General features: G+C 33.3%; 1 protein-coding gene across 1 annotated transcript; it reads right to left on the bottom strand.

Moving 5' to 3' along the window:
• Positions 1 to 742: 742 nt before the first annotated feature.
• Positions 743 to 18,696, bottom strand: LOC128222157 (CD109 antigen-like). Its single transcript, XM_052931036.1, has 21 exons — positions 18,681 to 18,696; positions 17,966 to 18,035; positions 16,420 to 16,537; positions 15,853 to 15,966; positions 15,226 to 15,348; positions 14,431 to 14,574; positions 13,766 to 13,904; positions 13,125 to 13,301; positions 12,576 to 12,657; positions 12,125 to 12,281; positions 11,838 to 11,918; positions 10,305 to 10,476; positions 9,220 to 9,428; positions 7,932 to 8,096; positions 7,047 to 7,109; positions 5,008 to 5,117; positions 3,538 to 3,593; positions 2,627 to 2,718; positions 2,318 to 2,423; positions 1,414 to 1,517; positions 743 to 817 (listed from the first exon to the last, which is right to left on the bottom strand). The coding sequence occupies exons 3-21, from the start codon at positions 16,492 to 16,494 to the stop codon at positions 800 to 802; spliced, it is 2,187 nt and encodes a 728-aa protein (XP_052786996.1). The 5' UTR covers positions 16,495 to 16,537; positions 17,966 to 18,035; positions 18,681 to 18,696; the 3' UTR covers positions 743 to 799.
• Between the last annotated feature and the right edge of the window lie 30 nt (positions 18,697 to 18,726).

Below are 18,726 nucleotides of genomic sequence, written 5' to 3'. Positions count from 1 at the left end.
TTTCTAAAATTTTATTTTCGTGCACATTTTCGTTTAACATCAGTTTTTGAAATATAATTATCGTTCTCTTTCAGGATCATGATAAGTTTGAAAGTTGTCGTCCGATTTTGAAAATTATAATACACTTCAGTTTACTAACCCAATTCCAATATATACCGCTTGGAGCACTGTAAACTATTCTTAAATGCGTCGCTGGAGTCTGTCAGGCCTTATTCCGACACTTTTCATTGGACCAATAGGTAGTGATAAATGCGCATTTTTTGTTAACAGCATTACATAGTTTATCAGAGTAATTTTTATATTTGCATTAATTGTATATGGACAATAAAAACAAACATTTTTCTTTTCAGATGTGTTTTTTCTAACGTTTTAACCACGCTTAATTCTAAAATTCAAGTTATTTGAATTACTGTCAAATTTGTTGGATTATTTGCGAATGTAATCCGGCGAACTGGTCGCGAAAATGGGCCGAAATCCAGCAAATAAAACCCCAACAGGCAGTCTATATTGGCAGTCTATATTGCAATTGGCTGGATTCCAGTGAACCTTACCACGGCATATGAAATAGCACGAAATTGGCCGATCTTCAGCGAACCTAAACAAGGCATGCGAAATACCATGAAATTGGCCGGACTTCGGCGAACCTTAACAAAGTACGCGGAATACCACCAAATATCTTAATTGAGACCTAGCTCCAGACAACAATCAATATTGATAGGCACAAAATCCACACAAAGCAACACAACTTTGGGACTTTTATTTAGTTTTCTTACACCGAACAATCAAATGGAGTAGAGCTTTACCGACCAACACCAATCTGAAAATTATATAAACGTTAAAAATATTACATTCAAGTTTATTACTGTTTACTTTCCATAAACATATTGCATGATTTAAACATAAAGTGAAACCAGAAAGAATAATCTAAATTACTCACTGACTTGTCTGATACTTTACCACAGAGAATCTTAGTGCGGAGGCGAAAAGATACTTTCGAAATGTAAGGTCAAAGATATAGGAATTTTAACCGTAAATGCTTTTACAAAACAAATTATTATCATTTGAATTTAAAATCGTTTAAAGGTGATAGCAACCCAACGATAAACGGACTAAAATTATGTTTCATATATGTAGCTTTGAATCCAAAAATTGGAAACAAACAAATCGGGTGGAAAACGGAATTTGTTACGATTTTCCTCTCAACAGGATGCTTAAGAATCCTTTTTTATTGTTATGCTTTTCATGTTTCGTTCTTTTTTGTATTGATTGTTTTCATAATAACCAAAATCTGCTTTTGTGCACCTTTTTAAAATCATTCTTGCATGTAAAGACAATATAATTTTATAAAACAGACTATGACTTTAAACTTACTGAGCATGTTTCTGTAGCTTTTTGCAAATATATTGAACTTACCTGCGGAAAGGATAGCTCATTGCACCATTCACACAAAGGGCACACTTGGCAAATAGTTGTACTTTTTAGAATCCCTGACTCGTAGGTTGTAACAGCTTGGTAAGCTGAAATAAATTCAGCTATCAGTAGATTTCAATTATCCTAGTTACGTCAGCATCATATGATAACAAACCGTAGTTCGTGAACATAAAATACTCCCATGTTAGCGTATGGTTCTAATACAAAAAAGTCGAATATAATTTGTAATGATACATTATTTTACATGAAGCTCAATTATATATCATTTGATAAAATAAAATGACCGTCGGCATCTGGTTAACACTTATAACAGTAGCATGGCTTAAACACTGCAGCTTAGGTAAAGTACAAACTTTATAAGTTATAGTATATATTTTTTTTGTTTATGTCGATAATGTTTCTAAATTATTATTTAATTTTTAGCCTTTGCAAAAGTAGACGAAAAAGTTGTAAGAGTGTGTTAAGACCACTCGCACCTAATGACTGCTAAGATATTTCGGCATCCACCGCATCGTTTAAAGTAGAAGTTTTGAAGCCAAAAAAAAGGTATTTTTACCCGCACTTCTAAACGAGGTATAACACAAACGAACAAACAATTGCGCCAATCTACGCTTAAATTTTAATCCCACTCCGCTTAATGAAAAGGGGCGGTGTGAATAAAATCAAAGCGTTACACGAAAGAAGACGAAATGGCTAGTTCGAGTTAATCCGCAGAGCATGTCATATTGTTCGATTCCAATGTGTAATCTCAGAGAGTGGTCCAGAGCCTCGGTTACCATTGCATACGAGGAAGATCAGTACCGTAGTAAAAAACTGATTATGTTTAGAGAATCTTCAATGAAACATGTATAGTTTAATCTCAATGATGACTTTTCAGTCAACTTACATGGCTCATAGTAGTCATATACCATCACATGACATGCTTGGCTTTTCACAACAGGGTCCGAACGATCCATTTTGACATCTACACACACTTGCGAATTTACCGCTAGCTTAAAATATCATTTATATATATGTTTATAGTAAAAAACGCAATTTGAAACACATAATGACAAAAAAGAAGAACAACTTAGGAACGTGATGACTTTAAATGTGTAAAACTTTTTCATTTGAATACAAGAAGTAATGGTCATTGGTGTTGGTATTCATTGACGTACAACGTCCTTCTATTTTAAGATATAAAGCATGTACATACACTATCAAAGTAAAGAACATGAAACCGGCCGTTTCTTTCCTGTCGTTTGATAGTGGTTTGTACGTTGAGTTTGTCGACATCCGTCATGAAGCCTGAAATAAAGATACACTAGTAGTATTGGCATTCACTCAAATGGTTCAGGTACATACAAATTGACCCTATTTTGTTGTTCTGAATAAAACATTTCATATTGCTTCCCTTGACAGACATGACAAATATGTATATGGTGTCGAAACAATGCTTTGTTGTACGAAGAAATCAAAAAAATGAATAACAAGCTACGTTGCTTTCTCTGACTGATAAGATTATAAGTATCTTCCATGGCTGAGAGTGTGGACGATAGGTTCATTCCGACCCGAGCGCAGGGTGTTTTGCGGAAACGAGGTTTACCGAGTTTCCGCAAAACACCCTGCGTGAGGGTCGGGATGAACCTATCTTACACGAGCGGCTATGGTAGATGCTTTTTCTCCCACTTAAGTTAAACAAAATGGTGTAAAAATGTAATTTTTGTTGGAACTCTTTTGTGCGTAATGAAAAAAAATGCGTATGGATATTTGATAATTCGTGGTTGTCATGGATATGCTAGCAGTGATTCAGGCTATGTTACAGTCAAATCGGTCTTTAAATAGTTCGGAGGAGAGTGGAGCATTATTTCTTATGCGTAAAAACTTTTTGATGGTGACATTTGAAGCGAGGAATAGTTAATTAGCATTCTAAATATTGCCACAAGACAAGGTTTCTATGATGCTACAGACGACTGTCTTCACCAAGGGAGGTAATTACAATATGGCGACAATTAAAAAGGAGTTCAATACTGGCATTTTATATTCGCCCGTGGGCAAATTAATAATTTCTAGCATGGTTAAATTATTGGATCCACTTATCTGAGGTGGGAGAAAAATATATCATACCAGTTGGCCTTTCCACTTCCATAAGCAGCATACCGCTAGGCGTCGGTCCTGTCCAACTGTATGTGTAAAGGTGTATTTGTTTGAAATATAAAAATAATATAGACAAACAAGTAAGGTTAGGCGAATAGTAATGTTTATATAAAACTGAACTTACCTAAGGTAGCTGATATACACGTACGGTCATTTTTGTTATTATTTGTGACCCCATTTTTTTCTGGTATGATGTGAAGGGTTTAAGGTGTATGAACAATAAAGTATATAAAAAATAAAGATTGACAAAAATATGCCATATCAAATTTGCTTTCAATATGGAACAATATTTACATTATGCGATAATTCATATATAATCTGTTTTGACTTTTCCCTTTAGATATTGGTTTCCGGCAAGCAATACTTTTCTAAATGAAGCCTTAATTATAATGAGTGAACTGGCATCAAAAATTAGCATGACTGCCAATTGCATGATCAAACGAAAATCTAATTTGCACATCGAATACCTAAATAGTAATACTATGTTTTATTATATATTTGTTATCAAACAGAATGATTGCAAACATTTATATAATAAATTATAACATCATCAATGAAAGGTATAATTTAAAAGCAAAGCTAGTCAGTTAAATGTGACCCGTTTTGATTTGACCTTTTGAGATTTAGACGTTGTATCTATTAATTTATTATAGGGAAGCGTTTTCTCTCTCACGCGCGATTGTGAAGGAAAAGTCACAACCCCAACGAAGGTCATAGGAGAATATCTCAGACCAACTAATTGTATAAATTTAATAAGTTATATATACTTGGAATTATATTTATTACAGGTTTGTGTAGCAGTTATTGTTCCGCGGTGTTATGGAATTTTCATTATTCGTTCTCTTTCTGTTTTTGAACTATTTTTTCTGTATATCTTTTCGGGCTGACATTTACCATTTCACTATCTGCATTTTATTGTTACATTGCATTTTGTTATCACAACTGTATGCAGTAATTGGAATTCGAAGCTGTGTAGAGAGGTTTTGGGTTACATTTACCCATGTAAGTATGAGATTATTTGATTCGAAACAGTTGGTTATAGTATGTTTCTAGAATATTTTTTGTAGGAATATATTAATGTTTTAAATATGTATGAGACACGAGCTGGACTGAACCATTTCCATTTAATGTGGCTAGAACATAGTGTGAGTGATTTTTATATTAAACAGTTGTATATTGTATTGTAAATGTTTATCAATGTGATGAGCCCGCCGAAGTGTATGTATTTAAATGATATGTTACCCAGTCCAGTTGTGCTTGGCGATACAGATGATACATCGCAAAAACAAAACACATGAATTGTTATTGTGTTGTATAAACTTCACCCCACCGACTGAGCAAGCAGGGTTACTTAAGATGCTATCGAAATGCGTTTAAACATGGTCCAATGTATCATGCCAAGATAAAAAGTAGTTTTATTTATAATTGATTAACAAGTACCGCATGCAGTTGTGCACAGTGAGAGAGTTGAGGGATTCCTTTATAATGGTTGCAGAAATACTGATGCGCGGGTCTTGCAGATCGCTTTGGATATAGTACGAGGTCGTAACCTGAAATGCATTGTTTCATGCCGTTAAAACTATGCAACAAACACAGAATATGCATTATATAAGATGATACAATAATAAATAACAATGAACGAGGACCATCCAAAACATATGTGGACGTTCTATACCTAATAAGGATTGTGACGTTTCCCCAGCCTTTTAGATGGTAATATAAACTATACTTCTATATAAACCTTTAAATCTAAGAAATAAGATACAATAAATAATATGCTTTATATAGTATATGTTGTATAAGCATAACACAAATAAATAACACTGGGCAAGGGCCATCAAGAATATGAGAACTATCTATCACTTTTAAGGATTGTGATATCTTTTGTTATAGTTCCTCATATTTGGTGACAATATAAACATACTATTTGGTGACAATATAAACTAAAGTATACTTCTATAGAAACAGCAATAAAAAGGGACGATAAGATGTACCTATTCTGTAGTTGTTCATTTAAATGTTCACTTTTATTGTGTTTTGATGCGTGTTTTTATCAACAAAATGCTATGATGGCGCACACTGTTTTAAAATAGGAATTTGTATGTAGTGATTTAACACATGCTTATACTTTGTTACTCGATGAGCTGACTATTAGAAAAAAATGTAAGAGTCACAAATAACTGTGAATATTTATTTTCGGAGAATTAAGCTTTTACTCCGATATGAATGAAATACTTAAAAGACGTTTGGACGGAACAACACTTCTGTACATAATTTAAACAATTCAAATCAAATTTATACCATAAAACCAAATACGGCTGCAAAAAATATCACTTGCATATTAGTTTAATGTTAACCTTTGCTGCTGTCCTGAATTATACATCAGCAAATCCTGAAGGGCAAATTTACAACTATGACAAAACGATGAAAATTCAACGTGCAGTGCTTAAAAAGCAAACATGATGACACCCGAGCAGTTGTTTTCATTTGTTATTTCTTTAATACGAAAACAAATGTTTAAACATTCAGCTTCAAGACAACGTTCGAAAATCGAGATTGCCAACTAATAAACAGTATGTTGCTTATTTTCAAAATTTAATGAAACAGTATGCACCGTTTGAAATATCTTTTGTGGCAAAAGTATATGACACACAAGTGATGTATTTAATTTTGATCAGGGAAAAGTAACACAACTTTATTTTTAAAACTAGGTCTTAGCTTGTGCAATCCCTCTTGCTTTTTTCTCTGTTGTTACTTAAATAATATAACTCTATAATGCAAAGCATTTAAGAAAATAAGTTAATTTGATGTTTTATTTAACACGATCATCATGTGAGCTTTACGCTTATCAAAGTTTATTAGATATATCATCATGTGAGCTGGACGCTTATCAAAGTTTATTAGATGTATCATCATGTGAGCTAAACGCTTATCAAATTGTATTAGATGTATCATCATGTGAGCTGGACGCTTACCAAAGTTTATTAGATGTATCATCATGTGAGCTAAACGCTTATCAAAGTTTATTAGATGTATCATCATGTGAGGTGAACGCTTATCAAAGGTTATTAGATGTATCATCATGTGAGTTGAACGCTTATCAAAGTGTAGACGTTGTGACATCATGTGTCTAGATGTAAAGCTTGTTGTGAACTTATGTCGTCACATTCCGTTATTACTCGAACATTACTTATTTTGTTATTGTGTCGATGACCTTTAAAACATCGATGCTGCCAACTCTGGCCTATACACTGTGATGCTATAGAATATATCGAATTATAATTATTTTGCTAAAACCAAAAATCGAATTTGGCTGTTTGAACTTCTGAAGACATATTTTACTACTTTGACTCTAAGTTACAGAGACCATACCGAAGGATCACAACACTATTCATGCTACACAGAAGTTGTCGCAAACAAAAAATTAATACAGCTGGGATTTAACCCATTCTTAATTGAATGGACAATGAAGAACATACGTCAATCACCGCAACTCCTTCACCAGTTGTGTAGATGTCTATGCTCGGTACGTTGGACGGCACCTGTAAATGAGTACAAACACAAAGTTTTATTATGTCATTTTAATGAATAACAACATCGTTAAGCAACACGAGACAATGGCTAAATTTCAATACTTCTGTAATCAGTTAGCAATTCATATTCACTTTTTAGAACAGAAAAAGTTCATAAGCTACCATTTATCGGAGTAATCCAAAGTTTTACTATGTACAAATGGCATACCTCGTTTTGTAATGTGGTAATAGAAAATACGAAAAACACGATACGACACGATACGTTTATTATGTTAAAATCTTTACAAGGCTTAGAGCATATACACATGAATACCAATAGTAAGCCAACATAATTCTAATTCTAATTATCTAAACAAAAATAATGCAGCAGCATCTCGTGTCTAGAAATCGATAGCATTATTAAATATGTTAGAGCAGATATATACATCAGCATTTCCATTATTTTGCCAGAATATTTTTAAGCGCAAATGGATAAAGATATTTTGGTTGTATAGAATGAAATCATTTTCGGGCTAGTTTAATGGCTAACAGCAGAACTACAGTTTATAAATAGAACGTCTAGATGCGCTAGGTTTTGACAGACAAACAAAAAGTGTTTCTCAGTCTATATATGATTAATTTTACGACATGTGACCAATTGTAATTTGATCGTTTCGATTTGGGCGTGTTTTTTTATTATAGTGAAGAGTGTTTGCTTCTACGCAAGATTTGAAAGAGTAAAACACAACGTAAACAATGAAACGTCAAATTTTCAAACGAATAAAGCAGGTCACAGAAACAAACTGATTTAAGTATGTCTTATATAATTATTAACCAACATTAAAACCTTACCTCGAAACTATAACTGATATCGTAGGTTGCCGGAGTTATCTGATATTCATGCACGAAATTATTTCCAGTCGTGTTCAGATGCAGTCCGTAGTTGGGAAATGAACTCGGGTCCATTGGAAAACGGGCTGCAAACTCGGACAAAGCTTGAAGCGACACAACAGTGTCCTATCAAAAACAAATACATACATACATGTCGACATGAAAATAGAGCAGGTGTAAAATAGAACTGAAAATGAAAACGGTTCAGGTTATATTTAAAGTAAAATAAAATGCATATAGACAAAATATGTTGGTAATCTGGCAATTATTTGAACGATATCTTACTTGACATATTCGATGAACTAGCCACCAAACTGTAGTAATAAAGGCACGTTTCCATCGATTATCTTGTAAAATTGATCAGTGCATGCAAACAATCGGTCAATACACATGGATGAGTAAATAAGCTTTTTTTGAATTGTTGACATGTCCAATTTGTATAAAGATTTTTTACGCATTGCTAGTTGAACAATAACTGCCGTACTCTATCAGGTGCTTATGATTCGAGTTTGCGATATGCAGCCAAGCGTAATACTGATTTTTCTTTGGTTTGGTTAAAGGTAGCCAAATAATTATTGGTTAGCCAATACTAATTAGATAATTACTTTTGAAAAGAGAATTTATTTTCGTTTTACACCTTTGCTTCCAGTAGTTTTTAGCGTCGTAAATTAATCGAATATATCAATTTTAAAGGTTTATCATGGAATGACATATGATGCAGTTTTTACCGACAATATCATTTTTTTTTTTCAAATTGCTGTACATATTTGATACATTTCATTTTATCAAGTTATTGTAACAACATGCATAATCAACAATGACATTGATTGGGACTTCTATAATTTATTCAAGATTTAGAAAATGTTCCCTAGGTCGGATTTTACCCTGAACTGTTTCAATGTTCGAACGTATTTTAATATCGCTACACCATAGTGACAGGTTTCTAGTGTGGGGCGTTGAACTTTCGTCCTTGTGTCATTAAATAATAGCACATGAATTGTATTGTATGCCTGATGTGTGCTTGTAGTTTCAATGACTTGATACTCTACGAATTCATACATGTTTAATAATATAGAATATAATATAAACACGGGCATGCGATTTCCATTGCTTAAGTTCTTAAACTATTAACGTCTTTAGAGATTTCTAATGGCATGGATACCTGCTTGTTTTACTGATAACATTATTCCGAAAATGTAACATTATTTCAAAAGATAATTAAAACAGTTCAACGTTTGCTCTGAATTACCTGAGTCGATGCAAAACCGCCTGACGGGTTCCTCTGTGACACAAGCCAGTTGACAACCTTACGTCCCTCATTCAGTTTTCCAAGTTCACTATATGTCAGGAGAGCGTAAGATGTTGCTTCAATATCACGTGATGGAGCACGTGACGGTGCCATTCTCGAGTTTGCCCGTTTGTTTACCATCCGCGAATGTTGCCAATATGTTTTGTCTCCTAAATGTAAATGATAAAAAATATATGTGTATTTATAAATATGTTTATGTATTTATATATATTATGTCACTACGTAGTATAGTTTACGGCCAATAACAAATGATTTTGTGAAAGTGATATGTGTATCAACGTTTATAAGGTGCAAAGTTACTCGCAAATGGAATGTACAACAATAAATACAATAAGACACCGTGTTTAATTTGAAAGAAAGATACTGAATACACGATAGTTCTACTGTATGAGACGATAGTTAACCAATGTGAATATTTTAGGTCATTTGATATGTGTGCGTGTTCAGCTATTAAATACACGGTCACAATCTTGTTATCAGTAATAAATAGTTTCCATAAATGCATTTTTAGTAAAAAAATAAATATATATCACTCAAAATATATGTTTGTTATACATGTGTCTGCTTTTAAATACAAGTGTCACTTTAATTGAGATTGCGTACAATCTTAAAGTCAAGTTTAAGAGATTTTGATAATTTTGATTATAATGTGGGCAGAAACACTTTGATAGATTTCAATTCGACTAAAATTTTGCGGAAATTACTACATCCTGTCGGGAAACAAAGACGAATGCAATCATATAAAATCATATTTGTCATTGTGAGATCTAAATATAAAAAGAACATAATCTTTAAATTTGTAGCTCAAGCGTGCAATTTATACAAGACGGACTTATGCTACTGCCATATGTCAAGTCAACATGTATTGTTGTATTATATGAATGGGTAGTAACAATTTTTTCGTGGGATATGTACATTTATTCGACATAGTGATTGCTTATAAACCTACATCGTAAGGGAAACTACAGCGAAAGAAAGCATGAAAACTTACTTGCCTTCGACATATAGAAAAAAAAAATATTCACCTTGGTTAAAAGCTCCAGTTTGTAATTTGTTAAAGCATGACGGACTTATGCTACTGCCAGATTTCGCAATGGCGTAACATAACACCGCAACAGTATACATGTCGTGTGGGCCGTTGATCTGGGCCTCCAAATAATGCATTGCCTTTGTGATTGCATTATTCAAGCGGGAATCCTGCATTTATATAACAGACATGGTATTCATATGATATTATTACACACCTCAAATGCATACAGATTAATAAAAAAATTCACATTAACTCTTTGTGTGATTTCGAAATAAATCTTTTTTTCGACAACGATACTCCTAATGTGATTTTTGTAAAGCCATTACACGATGCTGCCGTACGTGAACACTTCACAAGGGGTAAGACAAAATAATACATACTTTATACATGTCCTTTAAATGTTCGGTATTTAAAATTAAAACATAAAATGTCTCAAGTAAGTATTGCACTTTCGCTAGAATCATTGCCGTATTTATTGTGTTCTTGTCCATCTCCGACTCTCAGGTTTTAAAAAAACTAAAATATGCCATGTCTCGGCACTTAAATATGCCATGTCTCGGCACTTAAATATGCCATGTCTCGGCACTAATTGCCCTCTCTTTTTTATCGACTTACAAAGAGCAGAAAACGTTTTCTTTACCAAAGGCGCTTGCGTTTACGCTTGATTATTTGAAACTAAATAGCAATTTATCGTTTAATATATGTGTATATTAACACTACAAACTTTCAGTTAGTAAAGTATCAAACATATTACACTGGTGCCCGATGCACAAATACGTTCAAAAAGGTTTATTATATATAGCCTTTATGCACTGTGCTGCTTGTGGAGTTTTGTGCTGTTCTTCCATGTTTCTTGTTTGTAACTTTATGTGTTTTGTCTTTGGCGTTTACCCTATGCCATTAAACCGGGTGTTTGGTAAAAAAATTGCTACTGAGCTTGTTTCTGTAGCTTTTCGCATAAATTTTGTAACAATTAACTTCAGAGGTGCAAATCCTAATTTAATTTACTCGTTCATGTTTTTGGACCCACAATTAGTTTTCCCGGTAATGCATTTGAAAACACTTATTTTATCATTATGTTATTTATGATATCAAATTGCAGACAAAAACATGTATAGCATAAAAAGTAGTTTGGAATTAGTGGGGTTCGAAAACAGGCAGGTTATGTAAATAAAGTATAGAAAACAGCCGGCTAGACGTTAATCAAACTATCTTTTTCAAAGACGATATTTCATCGTTCATCGTTTACTTCCACCTGTTTGGATATTTTGTTTTAACACTCCTTATGATTTGCCACACTTTATTTTGTATACTGATTCTGTGTATTCCTCGAATCGCCTTTTTATTTCTTTTGTATTCATGCGTCCTTGCTTATATGTACAATTTAAAAAACGTTCATTAATGTATCTGATGATGTACACTAATATAGCTGGTAATATAGCATATTAACATTTTTTTCCTAATGTCCTTACGTAAAAAACAAGTCTTTTTTAAGTGTTTTCAATTGTATTGGAGCTATTTTACTTACTGCTACTAATTTAAATCCTCTGTTTTCGAGCATCGCGATCAAAATGAACGCTGTGTGAGAAACACCGGTCTGTGTTCCTGACTGAAAAGGTATGTTTCGTAGATGAAACGATAACATGTTCTAGTATAATTCACATCGATGAAATAAGTATTGAACTGAATTCAAAATTTATATTTAATACACATAAACAGATTTCTTAAGGTAAATGCTTCACGGATACGGAAGATCTGATTATTTTGTTTTCACGGTTATATAATAACGGCATTTATATCATTTAAAAAACATACTTGGTCAACCCATCTCATTGACGTCCCAGGTTCTCTGAAGGAGCCGTCTTGATCCTGTTGCCCAAGAAGCCATACCATAGATCTTGACAAAACCTGGTCATCTACTTTGACTATTGAGCGTGCTTGACCAAAACACTTCAGGACGAAAGCAGTTAACCTGAAGCAGCAACCACATGCTATATTATCAGGTATATGAGTGTACATCATCAGATAAACTAATGAACGTTTTTTTGTTTTTGTTTTTTTAATTGTACATATCAGCAAGGACGCTTTAAGGTTTTACCTACTGTCCTATGACCTAATTATAACATAAACATTGGAAATACTAATCATAGTTACGTCTTTGTTTGAAGTAACAAGTTATTAGATAAATTATCTTTGAATTTTCGACTTTTGGGCTTTCACTGTATTTTGTATTTTAAAAACGTTAGAATAAAATGAATATACATACCATGTACTACCAGATAGATCGCTTTTCCCAAAAGCACTGAATGAGCCATCCCGATGCATATTTCTTAGTTCGTTCTGATAACCTTTAAATCAGTAGAAAACATGTAATACCGGCCGTAATATGCTGAACGTAGTGTACCATCTAATCCTCAATGTTACAATTTAGACATGTCATCAATAGTGTCCTTTAACTGTTTACTTTTTGCGAATTTTTTTAGTCTGTGAATATTCTTCGTACTCAGGATACAATAATTTAAACATGAGGCTTGTAATTAATTCACTAGTCAGTACATAGAATTCCTGTGATACTCGCGAAATAAAACATATCCTGTTGATTTTTGTTGGTAAAACAAAAAGACGAACTTGTAAAAAACACACAAAGGTATCGTATGTAGTTCGTATGAGTGCCATTGAGACAACAGTGTTGAAGTCAATCATATACACCACGCATTATATATAAGCATGTATAAATACAACAACGAATAAAAATATACACCCTCTTGCGAACATGATAAACTAACAGTGATGCCGATGAGATTAGGTATAATACCGAATTTCACTTGCTGGACAGCCTTTCCCTCTACCTCCTTCGTAAGCTGTCCAACCGTTTTCAAATATTTAGCAATGTAAACGTCAGGTGCAAAGTCAACCATATTTTGTTCCCCACAACCGTGCGGCATTTTCAGCAACCTCTGTAGACCATCAATACTTGGCTTCATGAAGTTCCCTGATATTGGAAATACTATTTTGTAAAGAAACTGACAGGTCGCATCACGTAGCATACACCAAATGTTATTAATACTATACGTATTGAAAGACACATGGAATGGCCATAATAAGGACTTACATTAAACATGCTTTACACATTTTACAAATTGCAATGAAATTAATTAAGAAATATATAAATTCTATAAAGATATCCGAAAAATTAAAAATAGGCCAGTTCCATGAACCAGTTCATATTATTTCACTAATATCAAATAAGAAGTTGAATATTTTTTTTTTTAATCATTTCAAAGTTTGATATATAAGTTTTTAATTAACACTGGGCACCATTTATCACCTGCGTGTAAAGAAACGGAAATAAATACAAACAACGTATAATGTATGTGCAAAAAGCATGAACACAAGTGCAGTTTATTGTTTATAAAATGACTCTCTGAATGGACAAATGGAATTAGATTTGCTTACCGGTCATCTTAACTGTAACAGTTTTACTGCCCGGGGCCATATGCGGTGGGTCTTGTAGAGACACGCTAAGATGTGAGCTCGATCCATGAGTCAAATTTACGAGTTCCTGAACGTTTTCCCTTTTAATAATCCCGTATGGCTGTGAAACATGGCGTGAACAAACACATCATCAACACACTCATGATAACATATAAACATGTATCCCTCCTCACGAGAGTTCAGTTTTTAAATGTGTATTAAGTGAAAATACCAAATAATACGATATTATATAAAAGACCTTCATTTTGTAATTGTTCATATCAACCAACTAAAACATGGTAATGCTGAGTAAGGTCTAACTTGAAGACAAATCTAGCTTATTTCAATTCCATTTCGAAAGTAATCATTTGGGGCTCGCTATGATATGCTTTACCACTGACGTTAAGGTATAACAATATTTTTTAACTAACACATGGATATCTTAACTATTTATAATAATGTTATTTCCTTGTGTAAGACTCTTTGTGTGTGCATACCGATGATTGGGCAAACAAAATCCGTATAAAAATGCATTTGTTTGATTTATGATGTTGCTTATAAAACACAGCATGAAATTTAACATTAACCTCCTTCGAATTCATTAAATTTTTCATAACAATGATGAGCTAATTTGGTTGGACACCTACCACGACATCCACTTGTTTTTGTACTTGATCAACTGCAGCAGCTCTGAGGAGATCCCCTGCTCTAGCCTCCGCAGTTAGTGTAATGCTGCCAGTTGAAGTTGGAGTAAAGTGCACATAAGTAGATTTACCTTCTCCGGAATTTACCTGGGATATACAGCGTATATAATGTTTTGTGTAATGTTGTTTTTTTCAATGTATTTAAATGTTCTGGTTCTATTTGGGGTGAACACATGTTAAACGAAGTATGTGGTATATGCAAGAAAAACAAATCCCATAAACATATCTGCAACAACTAACAATAACAAAACAAAATTGTTTGCAGTGTTACTCAAGGAATGATCTAAAACATGCAAATAAAATTAGATTTGGACAATGTATACTTGGCGGCCTTTCATGATTAAATCACCCCATACATCTGACATGCATGTTAGGATTTAACCAGGTTCCTGTTACCGCCTCATCAGCATTGGCTGTCAGCGCTTTACGAAGGAAGTTGTTATGCCTAAAGGATAATTTTTAGGCAAGGACCTAGTCAATGGCTAAGGTCTTAATATTTTTAAAGCTTTATATTTTGAATGTAATGCAGGTAATATATGTGTCGACAGCTTTTTAAGTTATTAACGAATAATGTCTTTGAAATGAAAAATAGACTATATATATAATACATGTCAGAAGAGATTTTCATAGATATATTTTTTTTTCTTTAATTAATTAATTAAGTATTGATGCTAAATTATCAATGATTATGTTTTGTAGAACGCTGCTGGACGAGCTGTACACAACAATCTTACTTACCTCTAATTGTAACGAAAGAAGAATTAAACTATCAATTGTGTTTCCTATTGAGTCCACCATTGTTATACTTGCAGCCGGTATAGGATGATTCATGTCGTCCGAATGTTGAATTTGGACAGAGACCTGTACAACACAGAGGTTATTGGAAAGTCACTTCTCAAACTGTTCTAATAATTACAGTTTTATCGGTCAGTCATAAGTTCAAGTCTGAAGAAATTGAATGTAAATATTAATCAATGCGTATGTAAAAAACCACAGAAACAAGTTATGTAGCCAAAAAGTTTAAACATGTACCCCGTTCAATGGAAAAGGGTAAATGCCAAAGACACAGAACAAAAAAAACAATAAATCACAAATAATAAACATGGAATAACAGCACAAATTTCGACCATCTGCATAAAGGCTTACAATACATATGCAGTTTAAAGGGTAATACAATGTATCTGGGGGTTTAATTCGGAATGTAAAACAGCCAAATAGTGACTTCATTGGTAATACACGTAAATTGAGTTACGCGGCGAAATGTTAAAACGTATGAATTTTAAAGGATCTAGAATTTAAATTGTGCTGATGAAAACAACAAAATTGCGATTACAATAGAAAGGAATGCAAACAGATCTAGCGTACCTGTTGCGTACTTGGAAGATAATTGAATACAGTAACTTGCAGAAGGAATTCTTCTCCTTGTACGATTGTTTCTGGGAGGTCCATCGTAATAAAGAAATCGTTTCGTACAGTGATCTGCATTACAATATTGGCCAGGAGTTGGCATTAATATATCATACAAAGTACGCTATATACAAGCATATTATATTAAACGAATAAAATTGGACAGAATCGAGGTATCTCTCTGTCTTTCTTCAAGTTTATTATCATTATGTGGACATTAGTGTAAACAAAGACGTGACCAAGCTATGTAAAGTGATTGTGGAATAAATGTTCTGAAACAATATTGAACAGTAAGTGTAGATTCAATGCCAATAACAGAGATTGGGTTTAAAAACGTTTCATGTCTAATACATATTATATATGTTATCATCATCCTGTCGTTACGATAAGTGTTTGGAAAATAAATCTATACTTTATTCACAACATAAATTTTCTTTTAATTCGTCCGAGATAATTAGAAATCAACTATACGGCTAATGGTGTTAATGTGCTACAAAAGTTATACAGTTTGTATGGCATTTGTACCTTGGGTATATTTTCTGCAATTCCGAAACCGCTCTGGTCATTTGTCGCAAATACTGATGTAATCCATGACGTCATCGAGTCGGGTATCTCACGCCTCAAATGAATTTCACCACTTGTCCTGTTTATATAGTATGTTGTACATAATATAAGGGATATAAGTCAAATAAATCATTTTAATCCTTAATCTCCATCTCCCTACCCTCACCACTATTTCGCTCATTATTCCTCCAATCACCATTCTTTTTAGCATTCATGTATATATCTGCCCCACTCCTCTGCCTTATTAAGTTCATTATGTCTCAATTTCTCCACCCCCTATCCCATTCCTCTCATTATTTCTCCATATTTATATGCCCCTTCCACTTCCTCATTCCTTTCATTAATCATTTCCAACCCTCCTCCATTTCTTTCTTTGCTTCATGAATATCACCCAATTTCCTCCATTTTTTTATTATTATCTCCACATCTTTTCCTCCACACCTCTCGCCCTTCCATTAGATATTTCTCCAACTCTCTATACACTTACAGCCTCGCCGCATTCATTTATTTCTTTCCCCATCCCTCTACCTTCCATTTAACTTGCCTAATATATTTTACTATTTTCGATGATACATCAGATTCATGGGTCATTTAACATCAGGAAATGTTGCTGTAAAATGGTTTACAGTGACCAGTCCGATCTATTAAAATTGTTTATATAACTGATTTGAAAGAATAATTGGTATCGATGTCGTTCTTAAACCATATTTTAATATACCTGACTTGATTACCATATTTCATTATCTGCATACTTGTGAACACGTGCAATATTGCTTCTAATTGATATATAGAATATCAATACACGTACGTGTTTGCGGGCCATAAAAACCAAGAGCTAATAGTTTTGGTCTGTAGAAGTCAACTTAGGGTGACGTTTAATGTTAGCTTTTACTGTATTGAAATTGTTTTAGTGTGTTGAACGTGTAAGTACACTGCTTTTATATTGAATAAATTATAGTCAAAAGTATTGTTAATCCATTTTTAAGCAAATGATTAGTACCACTACAGAATAAATAACAGAGAAAAAAATAGTATGTTGAGGCCTTGCACCCAATATTATTTTGGATATTTTAAAGGATGTATTGTGTAGAAAATATAAAGTGTATGCTTTACATACTAAACTATTTCAAACACGCTGTTTCGACCTAGAAAAGTCGGTAAATATGTTCCAATTTCAGTAAAAATAAAGAACACAAATACAAACTCCGTTAACTTTATATGTAACGTATTTTCATAGATTGCATATTAGTAATTAGTAAGCAATGTCCGTTGAAATGATACCAAAATTTAGGCTTCATTAAGCATCAACATTATACATCACAGCCATACATAAATATCTAAGTTGTACATCGGATACTTAAGCATTTAGACTGAGGGTCTTGTCATTGCGTGCTTCATTTCGTCTGGTACGGACACACAGCGTATATTGATTTAAGAGATTTATTAAAACACATATTATATTACGTTTTAAGCATAAAAGTCAAGTTAATAAAACGATGGTACTCACCCTACTGTGTGTGTTTCCCATATCCAGGTTTCTGGAAACTTACTTCGTAGGACAGTTCCCAAGTTAATATCTAGATGAAATAAAACGTAGCGCGCGTTTGTACTACGATGAGAATTAACAAACTAGTTAATAATGTTAAGCACCTACAATAGTTGTGTTTATATAAAAGAAATGTTTATGCAGTAAAGTCTTCCGCAGTCAAGATTGGAAGTGGCTACATTTTAGCTGGTGGTATACATTTTATTTTTGAAAGGTTTTTACTAGCTCTACTTAGCGCTATCAAAATAACATATTACATTCCATTCTGCAAGGGTGATCCTTTAGAAGCACACTCTATATCTATCATAATATTGTGTTTAAATCAGATTCATGTAGGAATAGAAGATCGAAACAATTGAAAAACAACCGACCCAAATCTTGGGTCGCGGCTACATACAATGTAAATTTAGTGTTCACAATACATTTATATACATAGATAACATCCTTCAACTATCATATATAATTCATTCATTCCAAAGTAGCCTATTTGATAACAAGATGGTGGTTCTGAAACCCGCTGTCTTTCTGGCTCAAGTGCGACTACAATGCAGGTTACATACCACTATTTATCGTGACAGCTGTCACAACACATGGTTATATGGGTACAGCTCTATCTTTGATCCATCGTGTATAACATAAACAACAGGCAGTGTTGCTTATCTATAATTAAACCTACCTTTGCCTTTGATATAAGCTGTAAATAAATCAAAGCTCAAGTAAAA

The sequence above is a fragment of the Mya arenaria genome, chromosome 16, assembly GCF_026914265.1.
Source record: "Mya arenaria isolate MELC-2E11 chromosome 16, ASM2691426v1".
NCBI lineage: Eukaryota > Metazoa > Mollusca > Bivalvia > Myida > Myidae > Mya > Mya arenaria.
Note: the sequence above shows the minus strand (reverse complement) of the source record. Positions and strands in the feature narration are given on the sequence as shown.

Bases quoted from the DNA above. Each gene is read 5' to 3' on its own strand.
- LOC128222157 (XM_052931036.1), bottom strand. From the start codon at position 16,494: ATGACGTCATGGATTACATCAGTATTTGCGACAAATGACCAGAGCGGT. The intron at 13,905-14,430 runs GTAGGTGTCCAA...CATGTTTCACAG, and splicing joins AAAAACAAGTGGATGTCGTG to CCATACGGGATTATTAAAAG. The intron at 7,110-7,931 runs GTAAGGTTTTAA...ACTCATTTACAG, and splicing joins ATATCAGTTATAGTTTCGAG to GTGCCGTCCAACGTACCGAG.